Source organism: Seriola lalandi, unplaced genomic scaffold (genome assembly GCF_002814215.2).
Source record: "Seriola lalandi dorsalis isolate HSWRI2012SDOR001 ecotype SW California unplaced genomic scaffold, Sedor1 jcf7180002054425, whole genome shotgun sequence".
Classification (NCBI taxonomy): Eukaryota; Metazoa; Chordata; class Actinopteri; order Carangiformes; family Carangidae; genus Seriola; species Seriola lalandi.
Genome location: NW_019524978.1, coordinates 1024477 through 1048236, shown reverse-complemented (window position 1 = coordinate 1048236; position 23760 = coordinate 1024477). Strand labels below are relative to the sequence as shown.

The window sequence follows — 23760 nt, the reverse complement described above, 5'->3', positions numbered from 1 at the left end:
AGAAGAAGGAAAAAAAAACACTAGAAAATAACATCACCATTTTCCCAACGCACACACACACACACACTTGTGGTCTTCTTGTCGTGTCCCCCTCATTCAACACGTTTATTCTGCTAATTGTGCAAGAGAAAGAAAAAAAGTTACACAAATCATTTGTGATATTTCTCTTAATAACTGCGTCATTCTTTCTGTTATAGTGGGACAAAAATTATTCTGAATTTTGAATTTGAATTATTTTCTTAAAAGATGTTCCTCTTGGCCTCTAAAATAAATGACCGAGAAAACAATGCTTAAAAAAATAGGACGATTTTCACATGATCACATGCTGCAAGAATATTCTTTGAATAGATTGTTAAAATATGAATATGAAATAACATGAGGAAAATCAGGCGTTTTAGAATTTATTTCAATGAACGTGCTCACTGTAAATCCACACCAAACCCAGAGACAGCTTACATACAGGAATATCATAGACATATACTTATTGATGATTGATTCTTATTGATTGATGAACTGACTTGAGTAACTTAAGTGTCTTGATTGATTGATTGATTGATTGATTGATTGATTGATTGATTGATTAATTAATTGATTGATTGATTGACTGATTGATTGATTGATTTTTGTCATTTAAAAGAATTGCATGACAGTAGTGTCCTGTGAAAACCACGTATCACCAAAGATTTTCATGAGAGAAGCTTCATTTTTATTTCTTAAACGTTCATCTGAAAAATTCAATATTACCAAAAATGGAGACATCTTGTTTCTACTGTGCAGTGTAGGTGAGAAAAATAATAACCTAACACTCAAATGCAACATTTGACTCCAAACCTCTTTTCTGGAAGAACTTTGATGATGATGAACTGTAACATTCAGGTGATCAAAAGCTTAATATGATATAATATCATATACCTACTTCAGACAGAAGGATCCAAAAGCTTTCAGTGACTGATTGACTTGCTGGTTTGTCATAAACATTCAATAGTACCAGTGGCATGTGTGAAGGGAAAGGGAGGCTGCAGCATGTGGCTCTGTGCAGCAGGTTGTTTAAATAGCCTTTTCATGCTGCAGTGATGAGTCTGAAGAGAGAAGAAGAACAAGAATTTGTGGGTGATCAATTCAGACCATGAATGTGTTGACCTCTGACCTGTCCGCTCTGGACTCTGGATCTGAATCATGAGAAGGAGCAGGAGCTTGTGATATCAAGAGTGTCCTGGAGAAAAAGTAGTGCAACGCTGCATGTGTGCTGATTTTCTTTCTTTTTTTTAAAGAATGAATCAAATAAAGAATGAATCCGCAAATAAACAACATCAATAAAACACAATCTACAGTTGAAATCATTGATGCATTAACTTTATTATATGAGAGTTGCCTTTTGTTGCTCCCCAAAAACTAAACGGTTCAGGTGGTGATAAAATAAAAGGCTGCAAACAAACAACTATTACACATTCATCTCTCTCTCTCTCTCTCTCTATCTCTCTCTCTCTCTGCAGGCGGCCCGTGTTGCTCCTGTCTCTCTCTCTCTCTCTCTCTCTCTCTCTCTCTCTCCTCCCTGCGCTCCTCCACACTCAGTCAAAGAGCCTGAACGACACGCGAACAATCTCATCAATAGGCGCAACGTTTGCACCCGGCTGTGCGGAGGGGTTATTTATTAACGCCTCGGCATTTGCTGCTGGTTCCCATCCACCCCTGCGCCGTTGCTTTAAAGCCCCGCACTTCTCCACAGAGAAATGAATTATTCTTCCGAGGAGAGGGGGAAGAAGGCGAAGACGTTTTCCTTTCTGTTTTGCGGAGAAGTCGCTGGGGTGAATCCCCGCTCCGCTGTGCGCTCCGCAGCCCCGAGGAGCAGTGAAAAGGCTCGGTGTCAGAGTGAAAGCAGTGTTGGAAGCAAATGGGATGGAAAATTAAATGAAATTAAATGGCCTGACCGGCGGTATTGTCCCTCCTCCTTTTTAGAAAGAAAAAGACACATTAATTACATGGTCGGATCTTTACTCCGGGACAATATTGCGGAGTCAATCAACAGCATTTTGCAAGTGCGCTTCTCTTAACTGAACTCTGCGTCTGTTTAATGAACTTAAATAACGACCTGAGAAGAATCGGAGTTCGGGAGAGGAGGGAGACGTTTTTATGGGCGGCTGTGCCCGGCTCTTGCCAGCCTCTTTTGGATTTCAACTGTCTAAACGGAGGGGCTCTGATTTAACTGGTTGGCCATTAATGAGCCATGAATATAGAGGAACAACCTGTCTGCAAAGCAACGCGGTAAATACAGAGAGCAATGCCCCACCAGGGATCACCATTCATGCGACTTGACTATACCTCAGGGGTGCCAAGGGTTCACCACCACCTCTCCTGGACTGGTTTCAATGGCCTACCATTTAAGACCCCTCTGAGCTCAGAAGAAAACACATTTTTTATGTCGACCCATAAACTTTGTTTGGGTCTATTCAGCAGAGCCCAATCATTGTCCCACTTAGCAATGTGGTCTATTTCTCACAGATTCCCACGTCTTAGAAATGACTTTGTGTTGGTCTAAATCCATTTATTTCTCCACATGTAAGCCCACACCTTCTGCACCTCTCACATTCATTTGGTCACACTTCTTTTAATTAAAAAAGAAGGCTGAAATTCTCATGGGTTTTTTTTGTTTGTTTTTTGGGTTTTTTTTTTTTTTTTACTCTGTCCAGCAAAAGAATCTGAACTTATTATTATTCCTTTCAGATGTGAAACCAGAAAAAAAAAGATTCAGACAGGCCCTTTTTAATCCCTTTCTTCGCCTCTCTTTTCTTTATTTAAAACAAACCCGGGTCATGTTTGAGGTGTTTTACTGTCTGAGAAACCTGGGGAAAGATGCAGGCTGCACCAAAGGCAGACCAGCTGCCTTGATGCGGGTGGGACATTTGCGACGCGTTTGAATAGTAATGATGCTTGTATGGGACTCCCACCAGATGACATGATTGGGATTTTAACCCAGACTAATATTCAAAATCGCATTAGAGAGGAGCCGAATAAACGGCACCTGATTCAACGCTGTTCATGCGTGATTTCATTCAAAATGCCTTCTCTCTTTTTTCCCCCAGAAGGGGGCTGCACCGTTTCGGTATTCAAAGATTTTTGCGCCAGCCTTTTTTTTTTCAGGCCACATTTCCCTGACTTAAACTCACTTTGTCTCGCATGAGGAGACGCGGATAAAAGCGTGTGAAGTTGCGTGAATTGATATGTTTCGGTGTACCTTATAAATTCATACCTTTTCTCACTCGAGCGCCTCAGAAAGAAAGTGTCACTCAGGCCGATTCTCTCTGCTGTCCAACGCATTTAGCAGGAGATCTATTTGAGAAGTTCATTCCTAGGCAAATATATGCAGGCAGGGCTCCGCATGAATAGAGCAGCGTGTCAGCCGACCCTAATTGGGATTTAGCCACCCAAAGCATATGCACAAAGTGACAGAAAATCACAGGTTTCAAAGAAAGTCCCAACTTTTGCCCTTCTTTCCCTCAGCTCAGAGTAAAACACCATTTTTCTCATAGGATGAAGGTTACTGACCCAATTGGCTATGCGGTGTGTTTCTGCAAAATAAAAGTGGGAGCAAAACAACTAAGATGGCAAAGAGCATGTTTAAAGACATGTAACCTTGACCGGCCTATATGTTGGAATCAGGGCCAATATTTTAACCGAAGTCACGGTTATTACCAGAACAAATATCTGAATCATTTCCCAACCTTTTTTCATTTCATTTGTTTTTTATATAGTAAAAATGTATAATTTTCAAACGGAATTATGTCATTTGTTCCAACCGTTTTACAGTAAATAATGATAATAATAATAAAATAATAATTTTAATAATAATAATAATAATAATAATAATGGTAGTAGTAGTAATCATAATTTCTATCTTTTTCTCTATCTGCCTATTCCTTTTTTTAATCTCTGTCTAACCAGACAGTCTCTTATTGAGATAAAAAATAAAATAAAATAAAAACTGTGTCACATTTGCGCATCAGAAAATGTAATTTTGAAGGAATGCTTTTAGTCACTGCTTGTGTCTGTGAATGTAAATTTACGAATAAAAATTTGCTAATGTGCGTTTTATGTCTTTTTTTACTTGTTTTATTACACTCGTCTTTTTTTCCAGTTTTTCCTGTCTGAGGACGAAGCACCATGGAGAGCTCCGCATTCCACACGCACGCGCACACACACACACACACACACACACACACACACACACACACACACACTAGGCCGTTAATTATATTGATAATAAATTCCATTCGTACATACAGTATAACTTAAGTGTATTTATCTCCCTGAACTTATAGCCTGATTTGTGTATAAACATCTTTCAGGGTTGGATGCACATTAATAATTTGCTGTAACAAAACGTGATCTAATGATATGACCGTCTCGCGGCTCCTCATTATGTCTCCGATTGACAGTTTTGGGTTCAAACTAATTGTGTCCTGCGTGTTCGGGTGGGATGAGCTTGTGGAAGTGATGCCCGAGAGAAATATTGATCGTTTCAACATGCACCCTGCGCAGAATCATTATAAAAATGATTTGTAATGCAGTGATATGGCTTTACATAAGCTGCTGGTGGTGCCTTGACTCCAAGAACAAAGGTTGGCTTAAGGTAATTATAATTCCTTGTTTTTTCTTCTTCTGGTTAAATCTTGTTTTTAATGGCTAGTGTAAATACATCAGTTAATCTGACATTATGAATTCCTCTTGTGTGGAATCTTGTGTGTATTGTATCCCAAGTTCCAAGAGTGTTAAATCAGCATATCCAGAGCAAACTGTTGTAACATGGAAAATAGAATTGTTCATTTGGAGAAAGAAACATTCATATTTTTGCAGATATATGTTCATCATAAGCACAACACTTTATATATAATGTAGAGGCATTTCAATGCAGAATAAGATTTATGGTTTTTGCTCTTTAGTTGACTTTAGTCAGATGTGTCCCATTATAATAATAATGGCACAGTAATGCAGCTGCTGCCATAATAACACTGGTCCTCTTCTTGTCTTTGTTGCAGTGTTTTGTCAGAGGATTGGTGAGTTGCATGTTTCTGCTCTCGGCCCTTGAGCAGGACACTGAGAGTGTTTGGCATCTGCTGGCCACATCCAGTCGCTCCCGATCAGCAGCAGGAGGAAAAGGTGTGGATGTGGATGGAATGAGGACAGAAAACGGCTGTGTGCCGTCAGTCCGCTGCAGAACTAAATTTGACTGATGGATCCCTCAGCCCTCCAGAAAGTGTCAGGGCACTCGACCCGACCCTCAGGTGACTCTGTCTCTCTCTCTATATATATATATATGTGTTTTGCTTCTCCTTCTCTACCTCCTTTCCTTTTTTTCACTCTGTGTTGAACATGAGCAACATCTCTCTCAAAATCTTTACCAGCATCTCATGTTTACAGCACTGTCTAATATTCAGTGTCCTTAAAAGGCACCTCAAACTAAAAATTTAAAAGAGACATCAGACAACGTAAAATGAATGCTGATAGCTTTATTTGCAGTGCAAAGAAAAAAAGGGGGAGTGTAAGGCACACAAAAGTTTACAGACCACGTTGAGTGTTTAGGCATATTTAAACCCTATGAGGTGAAGGTTTAACATCGTAGCAAAGGGTCATTCATGGTCTTCTTGTCCAGGGCAAAGGGCAAAGGTCAGTGCCCAGACATGGGGTTTGGTCAGTGCAAAGCTCAGAGGGGCGTGGAGGCTTAAGGGTGAGAGGAGGTCACTTGGGAATTCATGCTGCTCATTCCTCGTCAGAGTCGTCGGCCGCACCAGTGATGGTGTAGGTTTGTTCCTGGTGGTCCGTCTCCAGCACGTCACCCTCGTTTTTGACCGTTCTGTTGGGGAAGACAGAACAAAGAGAGGGATGGAGAGACTGAAAGATTCTTGTAACAGCTGTTAAACCTCTCAGCAGCTGAATGCTGGTCCTAATTCTAACTCTGTCATAAAGCAGGTTAAGACACTTGAACTCATCGTGTTTTCATCAAGGGTCTCATTTTATTTTATTTTCTAAGGTTGAGTGCTTTGTTGAAGAGGAATAGAAAAGATACCTGATGGTACCTTTACCTAATGAGCACCGTCCTTCTCTCCGTCAGCTCCACAGCCTGCCCAGAGTAGGCGTCGATGTTGTCGTCATATCCATCTGATTCTCCACCGGCCTTCCCCTTCCCACCAGAGCCTGACAGTGCAACATCCCCACCCACACCCTCAGTTCCTCCACTGCCTCCAATTCCACCACCCACTCCACGGTCTTTGCCTCCATCCCCACCTAGTCCTCCACCAGCTCCATCACCCCTCCCCTCGCCTACACCACCATTTCCTCCACCGCCGTTGCCGTTGCCAGCTGAACCTGTAGAGCCACTACCTGCACCCATTCCAGCACCACCCATGCTGCTGTCACCCTTTCCCCCAGTACCAGTGCCCACACCTCCAGCACCCAAACCCACACCCCTAGGTCCAGTACCCAACCCCGCAGCACCAGTACCAGCACCACCACCAATGCTTCCAGCACCCAGTCCACCAGCACCAGTGCCAACCCCACTCATTCCTCCTGCACCGCCCATGCCTCCTGCACCGAAGCTCATGCCACCACCAATGGCGCCCATGCAGCCGGCGGTAAGAGACAGGGTTTGCACCATGCCAGCCAGCCGCAGGTCCTCTCCTTCAATCAGTTTTCTGCAAAGAAAGCACAAACAATGACAAAATCATTCTCACATGAACTCAACTACATGACGCTAAGTCAACCTTAGGGTTGCATTTCCTTTACCTGTAAGTTGTGATCTCAATCTCCAGAGCCATCTTGATATTCAGGAGGTCCTGGTACTCGCGCAGGTGCAGCGCAATTTTCTCCTTAGTGGATTTCAGCTCGAGCTGCAGAGCCTCAATCCGAGCCTGTTTAAGAAAGCCATGATTTTACCTCAAGGGTGAAGCATTGTAGCGCCTTTGTGTCTGCACGCATGAAAGCGAGAGTGTGTGTTCACAACTGACTCTGGTGTGAACAGGTGCGCACCCTGTGACTACATGAGTCTACATTTACCTGCAGGGCCTCCAGTTCCTTCCTGTACTTTGCTTGCATCTCTCGGATCTGGGCCTCAAGAGCTTCGTTCCTGGTTCTCAGGGAATCCAAGTCGCGTTCTTTGCTTTGGATCTGGAGATCATTTTAGTATGATTTTATTTATTACAGGCATTTAATATTGATTCTCAATCAATCTTAATTGATTAATTTTCACTCATGACACTTACCTCCTTTTTGGCACCTGCTATTTCTTCTCTAATGCTTCGAACCTTATCCACATGCCTTGTCGTCTTCTTGGTTAGATCCTCAAACTTGTTTTTATACCATGAATCCATCTCCTAGAAATGTTGGAAAAATTCACATGAATTAATTTACAATAATTATTAGAATAATTTATAATACAGAGGATTTCACTGCACACTGCAGAGCTGATGTGTGTATTTCTACCTGGAGATTTTTGGCTGCGATGTCGTCATACTGGGTTTGGATTTGTTTCATCGCAGCTGCGAGGTCAGGCAGGGAGAACGCACTCTGAGCGGCGGCGTGAGCTGCATAGATCTGTTTCATGAGCTCATCGATTTCCTGGAGCAAAAGAGAAATCTTTAATGGGTATCAAAATGAAAGGCAAACCAAATATGTGACTCTTGCATGAAGATGTTAACCACCTGTTGATGGACCCGTTTCAGGAATTCAATTTCAACTTCCAGTTGCTCCAGCTTCTTCTCCAGGGCAATGCGTGAGGAGGTGGCTTTGTCAACATCCTGAAGCACACACACACATCATTACCACGTAGGTTCATGACTACAAATGAATATGATGAAGAGGGGGATATTTCCTGATTAAATGGAACCTACTGGACGGAAGGCTTCGATGTCTAACTCAGCTTTCTTCCTCAGCTCCAGTGCTTCCTCATATTTGATTTTGATCGCCTCTAGTTGAGCAGCTGTGGACTCCTTAGCCGCCAAGGAAATGTCCTGAAAACCAAGAAGCCATAAGTAATATGCTTGTCTATTAGATTTGAAGGTGTGTGCAGGGGCGTGTGCAAAATACAGATCAGCCCCTTTTGCATTTCGTATTTTAACTTCAAACCTGAGTGTGTGTGTGTGTGTGTATGTGCGTCTGTGTGTGCGTATGTGTGTGTGTGTGTGTGTGTGTGTGTGTGTGTGCGTGCGTGTGTGTGTGTGTGTGTGTGTATCTGCAAATGCATAACCAAGCCATCTCATCTGTGCATAAAACATAGCTGAAGACAGCTGTACTCCATGACACCCTAACACGCTGAGGCACCTCTCCATTTGCCTGCCAGAAATAAGCCTGTTACCAGGTAAAAAACCTTGAAAACACCAAGTTGACGTCTTGTATCATTGCTTGGATGGATCTTCTACAGATTAGTGAGGTGTAAACATCGCCAAAAACAAAGAATTCAGGCGTTCTGCTCCATTGAGCATGTGAAATGTAAAAAAAAAAAAGGAAAAGAAACAGAAGCAATGTGCAGCTTTGATAATTCTGTCTCACCCGTTGAACCCTCATCTGGTCAGCGATCTTTTTCAGCTCCCTCAGCTGTTCCTCATACAGGAGGCGCAGACCGGACGGCTTCTCAAAGCGGTTCTGGTAGGCCTCGATCTCTGCTTCCAGGAGCTTGTTCTGCTGCTCAAGCGTTCGAACCTGTAAGCACAGGAAAACCCCAGCTGTGATATTTCAAGTGCGCCTGAACCAGAAACTATAGTATTTTTCTTGTCCATGTGCTCGCAGAGGTGAGAATAATACACCCCCATTCTTAGCTAGTCTTGACAGAAATATCTATCTGCACTGATGGAGTAGTTAGTCCGAATGCTTTTACTTTATCGATGTAGACAGCCAGTCGGTCATTGAGGACAATCATCTCCTGTCTTTCACTGTTGCGGGTGCTGAGGAATTCCTGGTTCACAGCTGCAGCCACATCCAGGTCTATGGCAGGCTCTCCACCAGGCCCGACACACACCATGGCTCCTGCACTCACACTGAAAACACACACCAATACAAACTAACTCCAGAGACACAAGGTTTGAAAAAATGCTTGAAGAAGTGGAACTTTGACCTATGAGCTCGCCTGAGGAAGTAATATAACTGTGTGGCCTTATTACTCATAAACCCTACATTAGTTCACATGTATGGACATTCTGATCTGGCTTACCCTGTCCCAGCCATGCGAGTCCTGCGTGCAGCCGAGACGGTCCTTCTTCCCACTGACTCCACACGCATGCTGCCAGCCCCGGCTCTGCAGGAGTAGCCCATGGAGGCACGACGGGCCTCTCTCCTGTTGGGGGATGGGCTGGAAACCCTGACCTGATGGGACACGCTGCTGTCCTCAAAGTGACGGCGATAGGACGAGATCCTCTCCGGGCTGCGGCTCATGGTGGCGGCAGCGACTGTTTTTCCTCTGATTCTCTGAAGGGGAATGAAAGAAATACGGTAGGCAGGGCCTGTGTGTGGTCTACTGCACTTCAGTGCTGCTCCAACTCTCTGATCGTCCACCCAGTCGGATCTTTTATACCTCCTATTCCCTGTCATGCCCCAGCTCTGCCCAAGACAGCCCAGCTCATGAGCCAACACCTGTGGAATCTCGAACCTCTGTATTAACGCAGGCTTGACCTGCTGCTCAGATATCTGTCAGCAGCCTGTGAGGGGCAGATCTGGGCTGTGGCTGATGGCATCAGTGGAGGGTTCACCTATTAGTCTCTCTGCAATATACAGACTGTGATCATGTATCACTCTCTCTTCTATCAGAACCAGTAATGGGTTTTGCTGGGATTATGGTGCATTCACCACCTCAGTATCCACCACAGCACTGGGCAGCACACAGCCAGGCAGGCATGTAAGCAGACACTCAGGGTCCGGTCAGTCACAGCAGCCAGTAGGTGTAGCACTGATGTGATCTGCTCTGATGGGACGTGGGACTTTAATTGAACGCTGAGCAGAAGCTGGAGGGTGACCTGATGAGGCTGCGGCTGCAGAGGAACAAAGAGCCCTGGCAAGATTTGACATAAATTAGTACTTATTAGTCTGGTCTGTTTCCAACATATTAAAATACGCAGAAAAAAGAAAATGGAATTAACTGCTTCAGAGGCAAAATATGGAGGCAGGAAAAAAAAGGGGGGGCGGGGGGCTGCAGTCTGGAGTTTACGCTTGACATGACACAGTGATATGAGGGGAGAAAACAGTGGTCAGGCCTCTTCATTGACACCTACAGGGTCGCTTTGTCAAGGGTCAGTAAACACTGCAGTCCTTAAAGTTTACTGTAAACATTAACTGCCGGCAACATCAACCCTCATAGAAAAACGAACACCTGACACACAAAGAGAAAATCACAGAATAACCAAAATATAGATCATAACATGTTCTAAAGCCAGATGAGTTTCACACAACATTTTATTATTCTTGCGTCATGATGGATTGAGTGATCATCTATTCTTTTCCACTGACCTCAGATCTCGCAGCTGCATGGGACTTTTGGGAAGAGGTGGAATTTTTATCTCTGCTAATTCTTTTCATGTCACAACCAAATCACATCACTCATCACTGTGGTATTTTCATGTGGTAGATTACAGCATTTATTATGTCACACCTCAAATGCCAGCACAACCCCACCTTCTACATTTCATATTACTTTTCTTTAATAAACATATTAAGTATTGTTATTACACCAAATAAGGAAATGCTTGATATTTTGTATATGGTATATAATATTATATAATATACAGTATGTGATCCTTTGATGTCCGCAGTTAAATGCTGCACGTTTTATCAGTTAGTGGTGGCTAGTGTACTTTTTAATGCTGGGGCAGCATTATGTCAGACATGAACACAAGGAGACTGGACAAGCTGGTCAAAAAGGCTGGGTCAGTGCTTGGCAGGAGTCTGGACTCACTCAAGACTGTTGTGGAGAGATTCATGCAATGTAAGATGGAGGCCATCTTGGACAATACCAACCATTCTCTCCACAACATTCTGGAATGAAGCGGCTACAGAAGCAAATATCTCATCTCACTGCGCTGCAGAACAGTGAGGTTCAGGAGATCCTTTGTTCCCACTATCAGGCTATACAGCACCTCAGCCAAAGGAAGTGGACTAATTTAATTATTAATGTTTATTTATTATCAACTGATATTATTATTACGAACAATGAGCTAATGGACACATGAATTTCCCCTAGGGGATAAATAAAGTATCTATTTATTCATCTATCTATCTATCAATCTATCTATAATGATGTTACTCATGTTTTAAGTCAGTTAGACCAGAGAGAGGTCTCACTTACTGTCATTTTTTGTAGCCTCTGACTTGTGAAACAAATTATCATATCAAAATCATGTTTATTCAGTTATTCTCATAAAATGAGAAAAAGCCATGAAGTATAAGTTGATAAAATGGTGTAAAATGTACTTTTTAAAGAGGGTCCAGGTTGTTTAGGTGGAGGGTTAAGCTAAAAATGACACAAACAATACAGGGGGCATAGACCTGATGTCTTTCAGTCATTTATTGCATTTTATGTTTCCCTAATGTAATGATGGTTGTACTCAGGGTGATATGTTACACTCAAAGATCTGGTTTAATATTTAAATATGAATACGAATAGTCATGGGGGTTTCCTTGTCTGCTTGGACAATACTGTTTAATACAAGCAGGGATAGTATTAGCACTTCTGAGATAGATTCTTTACTCGTGCATCATGAAAATCTCGCAGGTCAGTTTCCTTTTCAGTGACAATGACTCAGTGCCGACAAGCTCCTGCTCAGCTTTGTGAGGAACTCGGATCATTTATGAATCTAGACGAAATTGATGATGAGAATATTATTCGTGCATTCGATTTGGACTTTCAGCTCGAGCTATAAAAAGGGAAATTTATAGGGAACAAGGTCCGTGGCCGTGGTCAACACAGAGGCATTCTGCTCAGCTGAAAACAAACACATTCATTATCATGAATGACAGTGGGACCTGTTAACGTTCCATGGAGGGTTGGTGGCAAATTCATACTGAGGAACTGTGGATATTAGACATGGTCCTTCAATACCGTAGATCATCTTTGTCCCAGTAACTGTCACCTCAGCATGGCTCTGCATGTTTACTTATATCACAAATGATCCAAGTGAATGTGTTTGTCCCTAAGTTGTAAAAAAAATATGTTACTGTGTAAATATGTTAATCAAAACTATAATTTTTATTTATTGAATCATGTTGGCAACAAGCACCGACTGTTGCATCTATGAGCAAACCGGCTGTTTAATATTTACAATACATCAACTTGAAAACTGTTCATAATATGCAAATGCAAGACTCATTTACTCACAATCATACACTGTTAAGTAGTCATTTGCATAGTTAGTCTGTCTTCTCATAACCGTGGTAATGTTTACAACAGTCACTGGTTATATATGTTTGTTTCAAAGTTGTAAAGGGTTTGTAAGTAGTTCTGTGCTGAAACAAATTTACAAGAAACTTCAAGTCATTTTATAATAGTTCTGAAAAGCAACAGACGTGATTGTGTGAGCTGATGTGTGTTGAGCCCTCTGGTTTCAATCTTTGGGATTCACTGATGAGGAAAACAAATTAAATCAAAGTGTTTGAACCTTTTAGAAACCCTTTACAAGACTCCTCATTATGCGCTGTCACTTTCCAGTTTGATCTCAGGTAAATTAAATAAAGAGCTTTAAATAATGTGTCATCTCTTCTTTCATCCCTGGGTCACTTATGTTGCTCATTCTTCACCCAGTCTTGCCATCCACCCGAGTAATGCTGAACACTGAAATGGGGAACAAAAAATGGGAAAAAAGCAGGATTAACTTTTGCATAAACAGGGTTGTGTCTAGCAATCACACTGCACACTGCATTTCATAATTTCATTGTTAAACTCAGTATCTTTTTCTCAAATTTTCAATCATATAATGGAGATGTGGTATGTGGCATCTTTTCAAAGCCACTGCATGATGGTTGGCATCATGCAACAACAGGGCAATAACTTCAAGCAGGTGAAACTTAATGTTGTCTCATGATGGGATATAAAAGTCAACCAAAGCCATAAAACTGTCCTGCTATTCAGACCTTTATCCAGAATAAAAAAGCTATAACTTTAAGAAGAACCAACAATAATATCTTCTTCAACATTTGCTGTACATGACTGCAATAATTCAATCATTCGTTGACTTAAATGGTGAGGCGAGAATAAATGATTTTGACAGACATATGCCAAGTAAATATGTCTCACTCTTTGTATCCGAGTGATGCAGCTGTGTCGAGTGCGTTTTTGCTTCGGACCCCTGCCAGACAGGTGAACACTATGTTTTCTGTCTGCTCTGGCATTTCACCACCATACTTTTCTTTGAACTCTTCCGCACCCAGCTGGAGGGCAGTGTTCACCTGACCCACTGCACAGACAAACAAGCACAGAGAGGTCAAGTGTTGAATATGTGCTATTAGGTCAAACAAAACATTGGTGGGTTTGGTGTTTCTAATTGTTGTAGTAATAATCTCAAATCACTGTAACAGCTTATTCTCTCTCATACAAGCTTATTTTAATGTTGCACTGAATGTAACATTTAGGGAATTTAGCTTTTAAGTAATCTTACCACAATAAAAGCAGAGGCCTCTGACAGACCTCTAGGTCAATGTATGCTTTAAGATTCAGGACTTTCCTATATTTGTTCATGGCCTACAGATAACACAGACTATTAGACTATAAACTACAACAACTTTACAACAATTTTCTGTGTACTTCAGGTAGACCAACACTCACGGGGAACGTTAATGGACCCGGGGATGAAGCCGTACTCTCTGAGCTCCCAGGGCTCTCTGACATCTATAACTACAGCTTTCCGGCCGGCCAGGAGCTGTTTCAGCTGCTCGTAAGTCACATCTGTGCTCGGTGGCGCAGAACTGAACCTGCTACATAACAGCAACTCTCCGGCTGCGAACAAAACAAACATGATGGTAAGTCACAGGCTGAAGAGCTGACATTTAAATGGGCGGTAGATAAGATAACAAATGAAAACAGCGCTAAATGTAAAACTCACTTTTGCAGCCAGGATGAGAGTTGACAAGGCTGGACACAGAGCTTCGTGCCCCCGGGACAGTAGCCCCTCGCTGGGCGGTGCTGTTCCATAACAGCCGCGGGACCACCCCTGCAAACCTCCAACACCTTCTGAGAGCCATGTGTGATTAGTTACACTCTATATTCACACTTTTTCAACACAAACCCGTAATTTGATAGGAATACTGCGTGTGACAACCGTTAGCGGTAACACTACTCAAGCTCAACCTTTCTATAATGACCTGCGCGTGCGCAGTACTACGGATCACCTAAAGGACAAAATACTCTTTCCCTTGATTTCATCATGTCAAACTCGAACGCAAGTCATTTCCCAAAATTTCAAAGGTCAAAACATTATCAACATAAATAAGCGCCATGTACCCGAGGTAACTCAAACTAATGCAATGGGGTATTATCAACGACATAATATCTGATGCATTCGTGGTCGTGGGAAAAACGGAAAAGTGATAACCAAACACTTGTCCATATCTGAGCATAGATTTACTCGTAATTCATCGATGCCCCGTGCCGCTCTCAGAGGCAGCAGATATCTACCTCAGCTTCCCTGACAACTAAATAAACAAATTACCCTAAGATGTGTTCATAATATCACTCATGATCTTGAACTGAGTCATATCTGTTTATGTTCAAAATAAAGGTTATAAACTACACCATCTAAATGAATGCTTAGTCTTATGACACCAAAAGACTGAATTTGAAAATTGTGATGATACTACTTGTTTCATAAAAAAATGAACAGATTTGAGGCAACAACACACGATACAATTCTTCAGGACAATATATTTATCTTGGAGTTTCAGTTTTTAGTCTCTGTAAATAAAATATAACAACAAACGTATCACTCTATGTTTCCAAAAGTTTTATAAAACACCAGAAGAGCTTTTGAATACGAAAGCATAATATTTTGCCACCTTTAGGCAGATTATCCATTGTCCATGAATGCAACATTGGGACATACTGAGCCGCCGTAGTGCGTCACATGTTGACTAGTGTTGCTAGTTGTTGCTAACGAAAGCTTGACAACATTTAAGAAAGTCAGGCGCAAAAACGAAGAGCTATTAAGACATTGATCTGTTGATGCCGCTACATTACTTTGAAATGTCTTAATATCGCCGTGTATTGTTGGATATACACACCTGTTAATGTTTTATTTATTCTGACAAGCTAATGTAGCTAGCCTGTTTGCTAGCCAGGAAGAGTTGACATCTCACTGTTGGCTTCAGGTTAGCTAACACAGTGAACATAGGAGCTGAAATAAAGAGGTGAGTGCGTTCTGCTTTTTCGTTAACTCTAAACATGAAAAAATAATTAATTCGCTGTTTAAATTTCTTTGAGAAACGATTGACAAGCTTTTCATATTCACCTAAGCTGGACAGTCGGGGCTAATTGAGGCCTCTTAAACGTGTTCTTGCCCATTACCAGATAGTTACTCCTAATCACCTTTCATCTGAGAGGCTATATTTATTCTCAGTGGCAGACTATGCATTCCGTTAGTATTTACAATTTTCTATTGTTTTGACGCAGTGCTCCTATACAATGATTTATAAATGCTTATTTATATATATATATATATATATATATATATATATATAAATATGTTGGGATAGGTGACTGCCAGCCTTAATAGTGCTTGAAGGTCCTCCCATCTATGTTGGGTGAAAACTTTAGAAATAGTTTAAAACATGACACCCCAATTTTAGGAAAACGCAGCCAATCCAAGTCAATCACCTGACCTCAGTCCACATGTGGAGGTGTCTGTGAAGGTTTGTGCTGAAGTTAAAAGGCAACACAACAGAAATGTGCAACTGTGCAAATACTTGCAGACTGCACTGTAGCTACTTTCGAGGTATTGCATGCTGCACTAAGTAAAATAATAATGGAAGTTAGAGATGAGTGCTAGTTTTGCTAAGTTCAGGTATCATAGTTAAACCATAGTTATGGTGAAGTAGTTTAGTGTAGTTTAGTAAATTTATGTTGTCTTCCATGTTCACCTCCAGAGCTCCAGATGCGGCTAAAGGACCCTTTCTCTTTGAAAGCCGCAGACATGACTAAGCGGACTAATAAACCGAGGAAACCTCGAGATGAAGAGTCATCAGATGAAGTCAGTGGTAAGTCACTGAGGCCCCAGACTATTTAAAAGTTAGGGCTATGAGTTTTCATTTGGTATAGGTTCGTATCCACTGTGCTTGTGGATAGTAAATAGGAGTAAGTGTATACTTAGGCTCAAAAAGCATAACTTTGTAGAAGTTTTTTAAAATGTACACCACAAGCATCAAGCAATGTACAAAATACATTTGTCCACTGCCTTTTGTCATTTTTGTCTGATTTGTCGATTTATGGGGTGTTATAAATTTGTCCTACAAAATCAACACAATAAAGTGTATGTTAACCAAGCCCCATTACACTAGTGGAATATCCATTAAAGGGGATTTATCTTGCGATTAATAGAATATATGCTTGTGTTTTAGAGGGATGTCCCACTTTGTATGATTTTCTGCAGGTGCAGCACACATTGTCTCCCTTTTTAAAAAGGGAAAATCATTCACAGAAACTGGTCCCTAAAAGTGATTTGATTATGATAAATCTATCATTATAGAATGTTAATCGTTATAGTATATTTTGTTTTTTTAATCAGGGTTGACTTGCCAGCATGTGAGTAAGGCAGTGGACCTGAGCTCAGTGAAGAAGTCAGTGCTTTCCAGCGTGTGGTTGGTGTGCTCAGAGTGTCTAAAGGAGAGGACCATGATCGATGGAGAGCCAGCAGCATCACATGACATCCTGGTGTGTTTAAAGTGTGGTTTCCAGGTGAGATTTGTTTTTCTAACATTAAACATTAAAACACAACACATAGCACAAACTAGTACTGAGTTATATATACATACATACATGTACATATATATATATATATATATATATATATATATATATATATATACACAAAAATAGATTTTTTTTTTTTTTTTAACTTTTGTTTATTTATTTCTTACTTTTTTTATCATACAAAATGCCTATACCCAGTATACACAGAGGGACATGATCATTTATGACCTTGACTTACAGCATTGTCAAAGTCATGGTCATTGTAATTCTATTTTTAATTCTATGTGTGTTTAATTGGTCATTAATTTAGTTTTATGCATATATGAAAGGAAGCATGTATCGTTCAGTTCTATGTCAGTCACCAGTATATTCAGTGTGACTATAACATGTTACAGTATGAATTATTACACCAGGAATCACAGAAAGGAACGCTTGCATTTTTCCTTCTGTTTCTTTCATCAGAAGAATTAAAGCTACACTTTGTGCATTGAAATGATGAAAGAGAAATCTTGATGTACATTTTGTTTCTAACAACACAGAGATACAACTTTTACATGTTGTTTGACGCTGCTGGTTGTGTTTATGTCTGTGTGTATGTGTCTGTTTTTATGTGTGTGTGTGTGAGAGAGAGAGAAACAAAGAACATGGAGAGAGGGGAATATCATTGGAAAATCAAAAGTTATGTTTGTAAAACAATTCAACATATCGATACATTTACAGTGAGTCTATTGTATATTGTCAAAGGACTTTCTTACTTTTTTACCCATATAGCTCTAGTTCTACCACCTGCGAATTTGGCTTTATTGAGGTGGGAATTAGCCATAGTCTTTAAACATGGACATGTGTGCTGTGGGTCTGAATTTTCTCTGTGCTGGTTAACAAAGATTTTTAAATGAACTATCTTACAGGGCTGTAACCAGTTGGGGATCCAGCATGCTGTCAAGCACTACCACACTTTCCATCCAGAGTCTCACTGCATCACCATTAGCTTGAGCACATGGAAGGCCTGGTGAGGAAAACCTACATTCATTGTGAACTCTAAAAGCCAAGACTGCATGGTCTGTGCATAAATTATAATTCATATGCAGTTGTTCGTGTTGTTTAATGAAAAATGCCAGTTCAGGAGGTATTGCCTAATGTCATTGTCCTACTTGTACTAATGCAAATGTGTGTTGACGCCTGTGAGCTCGATCAACGATAGCCGAGGCTGCCTAAACGCTTTTAAGGCTTATTGTCCCATTGAATGACGACATGCAATTCAGTGCATCAAAGCTTGTTTCATTATCCATCTATTACAATTAAAATTAAACGAGGAATTAGAGAGCTGGAAACAGCTCAACAGAGACATCTCTCCCTCAAAGTAAAAGTTGCATGTTTTGAAGCGTCCTGGCTACTGTGGTCAACTTAATGAGAACTAAACAAAATAAATAAACAAATAGCCTATATAATGAACACAATAGGCACCAGTATTTTTACATACATCCTACACTGTAGGTGTGTGTTGTCCTGAAGTGTTCTTGGTCTTGCCTCCACATTTTTCAGGGCAGTTTCAGTCTTTAAACATGTGTATTATTTTTGCTTCATTTTTACCAATAACCTGGTATTAAATGATTTTTCACTCCATTATGGTATTTGAAGGTGATGGTTTTCCACTCAAGCCAAGTAATTCTGTTGTCAAATAATGCTTAATTTCAACAGTAGTTTCTTAAGGGCTGTTAAGTCCCACAGTAACTTAAAGCCTTTTTGTGTCTGTCTATGACCCCCTCTTATTGTAACAGGTGTTTTGAATGTAATGAGGAGCTCTCCACTCACTGCAACAAGAAGGCTTTGGCTCAGACCCTGGACTTTTTACAAAAGCACTCTGTCAAGGCAACATCAGGTAAGGTGTTTGGTAACATTCTGAAGGTCTGGCCAGCTACTGATGTTGAATTAAGCTTTTATGAGACATGTAGATCCTCACTGCAATTTCAGCAAGGCAGAAGTCAGTTCAGTTGGAGTTTTGTACAAACCTTCATTTAATTTAGCAACACTGTCATTTGAAGTAGAAAATGGGTTACCTTGAACACACACAACTCTTAATGATAATCACATATTAATGCTGCAAACTTCTTTTTAATAATCTGCACTGGTGAATCTCAGACAAGGCTTAATGTGCTTTTGTATTTGAACACATACCCAGAATATAATGTGATCAGAAAGCGAAGTGGGTGGACTACTTTTCACCCGAAATACCATGACTGCATACAAGATTATTACTGGCTGTCTTGTTGCAAGATCAGAGACTGTTGAACAAAGTGATCTGTAAAACTGACAGACTGACTTGCCTGGTCACTCAAGTTCAAATGTATCATTGTCAGTACATATCAGGACTCGACTGCAGACCACCTGCTCCCCCTGGTGGCAGTGGTTGGCTGAATCCCTGGATTTAACCTGTGGTACTCAATGTAGGGGCAGTTTATATGCAGTATTAGCTCGTACCGCAGTGTGATGGGTGTGACCATTCAGTGTTACAAGCATGATTTCTTATGGATGGAACTACTTTTGCTTTGATTTACCAGGGTTTTGAGAGCCCCTTTTTCATGCCTTATTAGGGTCATAAAATTTGAGGAACTGTTACTACAAAGTAAGAAAATGCTTATTACTTACCAGTAAAATTGTGAAGAATTCAAGTTTCATACTGATCAGTTCATACTGACGTTTGACAGCCTGACCGCCTACTTTCAGTCTTCACTTCCTTTGACCTTACTCAGACCACCTGAGCCCTCCTTCCCACAATCAGTCAACCATATATTTATTACAACCCCCCTCCTTCTCTGTACTTACACACACATACACCTTCTGTTGCTCCCTCCCTGTACCTCTCCTAGTTTGTGCTGGCATACTGAGAGGCCTTTTAACAGGCTGTAGCTGATCAGGGTGGTGGGCATCATCACTTTTAGTCTCACTGGCTGCCTCAGCTTAGCCCCCTGCCCGGTGCTGAGTGGCCAGAGGCCAGCCACCCAGGCCCAGTCAGGCTGGTCCACCCTTAGTCTCTCAGCCACGACTGTAGAGTTGTGGGATATATGCTGCAGCAATCCCCCCACCCTCACCCCCACCCTGCATGTCGCATGACTGAACACATTAGAGGAATTAGGCGCTTGAGTGATGCTTCCCGGCTGGGTTCCCTGAAGAACAAGAGCAGCTGCGTGGGGTTCAGCCTCTGTTTTGTCGTTCTTTGTCTTTCCATCACTATCTGTTTCTGTCCCTTGCTTCCTCTGCTGAGCTGCTGTATGTCTCACCACCTCTGGGCCTGTGCGCTGCACTAGTGAGAGCCAGGATCCTCAACAAGTCAGAGCGACTAGATCCTAACAGCTGGAGCGCACTAACTCTCAGTGGACACACACATTCACAGATACACAGATACACATACACAGAGTGTTGAAAAGAATGTTCAAATCAACCAAATACCCTTTTTTCTTTCAGCTTGTCTTATACGTTTTCTGGCCATTATAGATGATTTAAAGTTTCACTAATAAACTGAAGCTGAAGGCTGAATTCTCTTGACAATGTTCTCTTTGCAACACAGAGCACAAGCTCTTCCTGGAGTTCCTCCAAGTACATTACATACCTGAGGAATTTGTGCCATCTTTTAGTAAAATTTGTTTTGAGAAGGCCTGTATAGTTTGTTGTGTCAGACCTCTAAGAAAGAGAGGTATTGAAAGATTACTTGAAGTTGGTTGACACATGTACATTTTCAGCATTACTATTCCTGTAGATTCCACTTTGTTGATGCTGTTTTTCATCACAATACACAGCATTCATCAAGAAATTCATGCATCTTTGAGCCAGTTAAGCAAAGACCATGAATGAGCAATGTGTGTGTGGTCTGTTCTGTATGTTTTTATGTTGGTGGAGCTGCCCTTTAGTTTACATGGTGCCAACCAGTGGTCCAGTAATCTGATGAGCCGGACAGCCGCTTACTACAGCTTTCCCATTTGCTTCTTTAAATTACCTGTCACCTTTCTTGCCACCCAATTGTTCCACACCGGTCGGCCACATGGGTATAGAAGCGGGCAGCCACTGTTGCAGCAAAATAGACGGTTGTCATCTGTTGAGGAGCTTGTGAAATTGCATTTCAGTGTGAAGGCCAGGTTTTCAAAAAAAGCTGCTGTTTTTCCTATACACCCCAAGCACAAAAGAGCCCCAGCAAGGATATTTTTTCAGAATCCATAATAATTTTGTACAACAACAGCTCAGGGAAGAAAGAAAGTCGATTAACTGTGCTCTCTCATCATCAAGGCCTTCAGCTCAAGTACCAGAGTCCCAGTAAAAAGCTAATTGACCTCAGGGAGCTAGACTCCAGCTTGTAACACAGCTGGGGAGTCTTTGTGGAGCAAATTAAAATGTTGGTTCTGAATAGACATCAGAGCTTGTTTCTCATTGGACTCTATCAATTCTTTCTTGTTTTATGTTACTTATTGTTATCAATCACTACATTACTGTAACATTGTGTTGCTGTAATATTATAATATGTATGTATATTATGTTTCTTTTGGGGAAAACATTTTTTTGGAAACATTTGTAACTTAAATAATCAAAAACTATAGCTATATTTTTCAATTACCAGCCTTAAGTATATGGAGACATAGTTTATAAAAAATGTTATTCCACAGATTTGATTTCTAACACTGACAGTATCTGTTAAACATATGACCTTCCACTTCTTTCAGATAAATCTGGGAATACATATATTAAAGCATAAAGGAATAAAGTTAAATTAATGTGTGGTATGTGCTGGCTGAAAATTATATCTGGGTATTTTAAGCTCTTTGAAAAATATGCAAACTCTTAAGTATTTATGCATTTTTTCTGAAACGTTTTTAGAAAGGAATGAGGGAATTTTCAAATCGGGAAAATAATTTAGATCAGACCCATTTAAACATGGTTTTACTAAAGATTAATAATTATAATTTTATGTGACATTTTCATGTCTACTTTTCTCAACTCTATCAAATCACGTTCTCCTATGGCTCTGCAAAGTAGTGTTGAAAACAACCCATACTTGAAATCATCAGAGTGAGTTGTCACTCACAGGATGGAGCACATCTGTTGTTTTTCAGCTTCCTCTCAAACTTGTAGGATTGTTCTTTTCCCTCGTTCCCACAACGCAAACACAACAACATACCTTTATAGACAGTTACAAACCAAACTACTGACAACAATGAAATGCACAATCAAGTTGCACAAATTAGGCAAGAGTGCATTAACCCCTACTCTTCATCTGTGTCTGTCTTTAGTTGTTGATTCATCTTTAAAATAAATAAGGTTCACAGTTTTCTCTGACCCACCAAACTGTTGGAACAGTTTAGTAGGTCACCACTCCTCTTTAACATGGTGTAATGTTACTGTAGTGTTGGTCGTAATCGGACTAAATGTCTTGGTGATGTGCTGTACACCTGTGCATCAAAGTTTCAGATTTTAAACCAAACGTGAATCTTGTTTTCTTCTTTTAGCCCAGTGTCCTGAATGGAGTGCTGTCATGGTGGAAAGGTTATTACAAGCTTATATCAGGGATGTTTACATCCTGTTTTGACTCTACAGTTGGACACTTGTGAGTCCAGTTTGTACTAGGCTCAGTTTTTCCATGTCTCTACTGACTTCTCCTCTGAGAAACCTTGGTGAAAGGCTGATGTAGAGGGTATAGTGTTGTATCATCATTGCACTTATATTCACCTGGTGTCCTGCCTCTGGTTGTTGATTTTTGGAAACCACAGTCTTTAGTATTCCATCAGTTTAGCTTGGCTGAGTCAGTAGCCAGTAAGATGCTTGTCCCCTGGTGGTACTTTCATGGATGTAATCAAGGGTGATTTTGTCTTTATTCCCACCATCGCACATGAAAGTAGGCCAGATAGTGGGTTAGGAAAAGCTGTGTGTGTGTGTGTGTGTGTGTGTGTGTGTGTGTGTGTGTGTGTGTGTGGCTGTAAGTAACATGGCACTGGATTCTCTTGGCCTCAGATGGCAAGGAAACAGGCTTTTCATGCCCTGCAGTCACAACAAATTAGCGAATTAATAAGACATTTGGTGTTGCCTGGCCTTCCTCTTGACTGCATGCTCTGCATGAAGGGATCTGGCCTTGACCCTCCACAGTGCTGCACTATGAGTGAAAATGGGTGCATGAAGCCCACTGGCCATACGATTTGATGGTTTCTCAGCCCAACTGTGAACCACATTAAGAGGGCTTTAAGATGTATTTTACGGAATCTTGTTTTTGACTCGATTATATCGATGCGCTTTTATAATAAGCAGCTATTGGACTACAAAATACTCTTGTGTTAGATCTGGTTCACTTGTAAAATTAAGAGAGCAGCAAGTATTGGTGTACAACAAACTTGAAAAGAATACACTTTGTTTATGGCATTGTTTCATTAGCTTGAAGTTTTTACATAAAGTCTGGTGTTCAGCTTGACAGACTCAAAAATAATGCAAACGCACGCAAGACAGAACTATTTATTTTATGAGAAATTTCAGCTAAGCTTGCTTGTTTTTTCTTTTTTGAACAACTCCAGTACTGTTCTCTGTAAAAAAAGTAAACAAGTCCCATGTTTCTTTGTGTGTCTCTTGTGTGAAAATGAGCAGGCATTGCAGGAGGTGTTGGTGTACATGCATGCATGTGGATGAGCCTCAGCACCGTGATGCTTTCCTCTGCCCTGGGGAAAGGCTCCGCAGTGTCACTGCTGCCCATACTCGGTGGCTGAGCAAGGAGGGCCAGGTGGTGGTGTCGAGTGCAGCACAGTCAAGCGTGGACGCAGTGCATGCTGACATTTGCCTTCGCTGACTGCTGCAGGGAGAGGAAA

At 41.1% G+C, this 23760-nt stretch overlaps 3 protein-coding genes across 5 annotated transcripts in view; 1 reads left to right on the top strand and 2 right to left on the bottom strand.

Annotated features, from left to right (window-relative positions):
- Positions 1 to 5484: 5484 nt before the first annotated feature.
- Positions 5485 to 9510, bottom strand: LOC111658064 (desmin). 2 transcript variants are annotated; one of them, XM_023410438.2, is made up of 11 exons: positions 9197 to 9510; positions 8864 to 9023; positions 8539 to 8688; positions 7881 to 8000; positions 7692 to 7787; positions 7474 to 7608; positions 7254 to 7364; positions 7048 to 7158; positions 6778 to 6902; positions 6078 to 6686; positions 5485 to 5848 (listed from the first exon to the last, which is right to left on the bottom strand). In XM_023410438.2, the coding sequence occupies exons 1-11, from the start codon at positions 9415 to 9417 to the stop codon at positions 5755 to 5757; spliced, it is 1932 nt and encodes a 643-aa protein (XP_023266206.1). In that variant the 5' UTR covers positions 9418 to 9510; the 3' UTR covers positions 5485 to 5754. The 2 variants fall into 2 exon arrangements, with proteins under 2 accessions (XP_023266206.1, XP_023266207.1); XM_023410439.2 differs by having other exon boundaries at positions 5770 to 5848; positions 6072 to 6686.
- Positions 9511 to 12197: 2687 nt separating this feature from the next.
- On the bottom strand, positions 12198 to 14386 carry tstd3 (thiosulfate sulfurtransferase like domain containing 3). The gene is made up of 4 exons (XM_023410409.2): positions 14070 to 14386; positions 13793 to 13963; positions 13265 to 13424; positions 12198 to 12802 (listed from the first exon to the last, which is right to left on the bottom strand). Exons 1-4 carry the CDS (start codon positions 14206 to 14208, stop codon positions 12745 to 12747), a joined length of 528 nt encoding a protein of 175 aa, XP_023266177.1. The 5' UTR covers positions 14209 to 14386; the 3' UTR covers positions 12198 to 12744.
- A 692-nt stretch (positions 14387 to 15078) lies between these two features.
- usp45 (ubiquitin specific peptidase 45) overlaps positions 15079 to 23760 on the top strand; it is a 35794-nt gene continuing 27112 nt past the window's right edge. For both annotated transcript variants that reach the window (XM_023410480.2, XM_023410479.2), the window contains exons 1-5: positions 15079 to 15369; positions 16105 to 16215; positions 16743 to 16912; positions 17836 to 17936; positions 18706 to 18806. In XM_023410480.2, coding sequence (XP_023266248.1) covers positions 16113 to 16215; positions 16743 to 16912; positions 17836 to 17936; positions 18706 to 18806 — 475 coding nt within the window. In that variant the 5' untranslated portion in view covers positions 15079 to 15369; positions 16105 to 16112. The remainder of the gene's footprint in view (positions 15370 to 16104; positions 16216 to 16742; positions 16913 to 17835; positions 17937 to 18705; positions 18807 to 23760) is intronic.

Coding starts and splice junctions, on each gene's coding strand:
- LOC111658064 (XM_023410438.2), bottom strand. CDS start 9,417: ATGAGCCGCAGCCCGGAGAGGATCTCGTCCTATCGCCGTCACTTTGAG. Junction 7,788..7,880: donor ACATCGAAGCCTTCCGTCCA/GTAGGTTCCATT, acceptor TGTGTGCTTCAG/GATGTTGACAAAGCCACCTC. Junction 7,365..7,473: donor TCGCAGCCAAAAATCTCCAG/GTAGAAATACAC, acceptor CAACATTTCTAG/GAGATGGATTCATGGTATAA.
- tstd3 (XM_023410409.2), bottom strand. CDS start 14,208: ATGGCTCTCAGAAGGTGTTGGAGGTTTGCAGGGGTGGTCCCGCGGCTG. Junction 13,964..14,069: donor CTCTCATCCTGGCTGCAAAA/GTGAGTTTTACA, acceptor TTTTGTTCGCAG/CCGGAGAGTTGCTGTTATGT. Junction 12,803..13,264: donor GCATCACTCGGATACAAAGA/GTGAGACATATT, acceptor TCCCCATTTCAG/TGTTCAGCATTACTCGGGTG.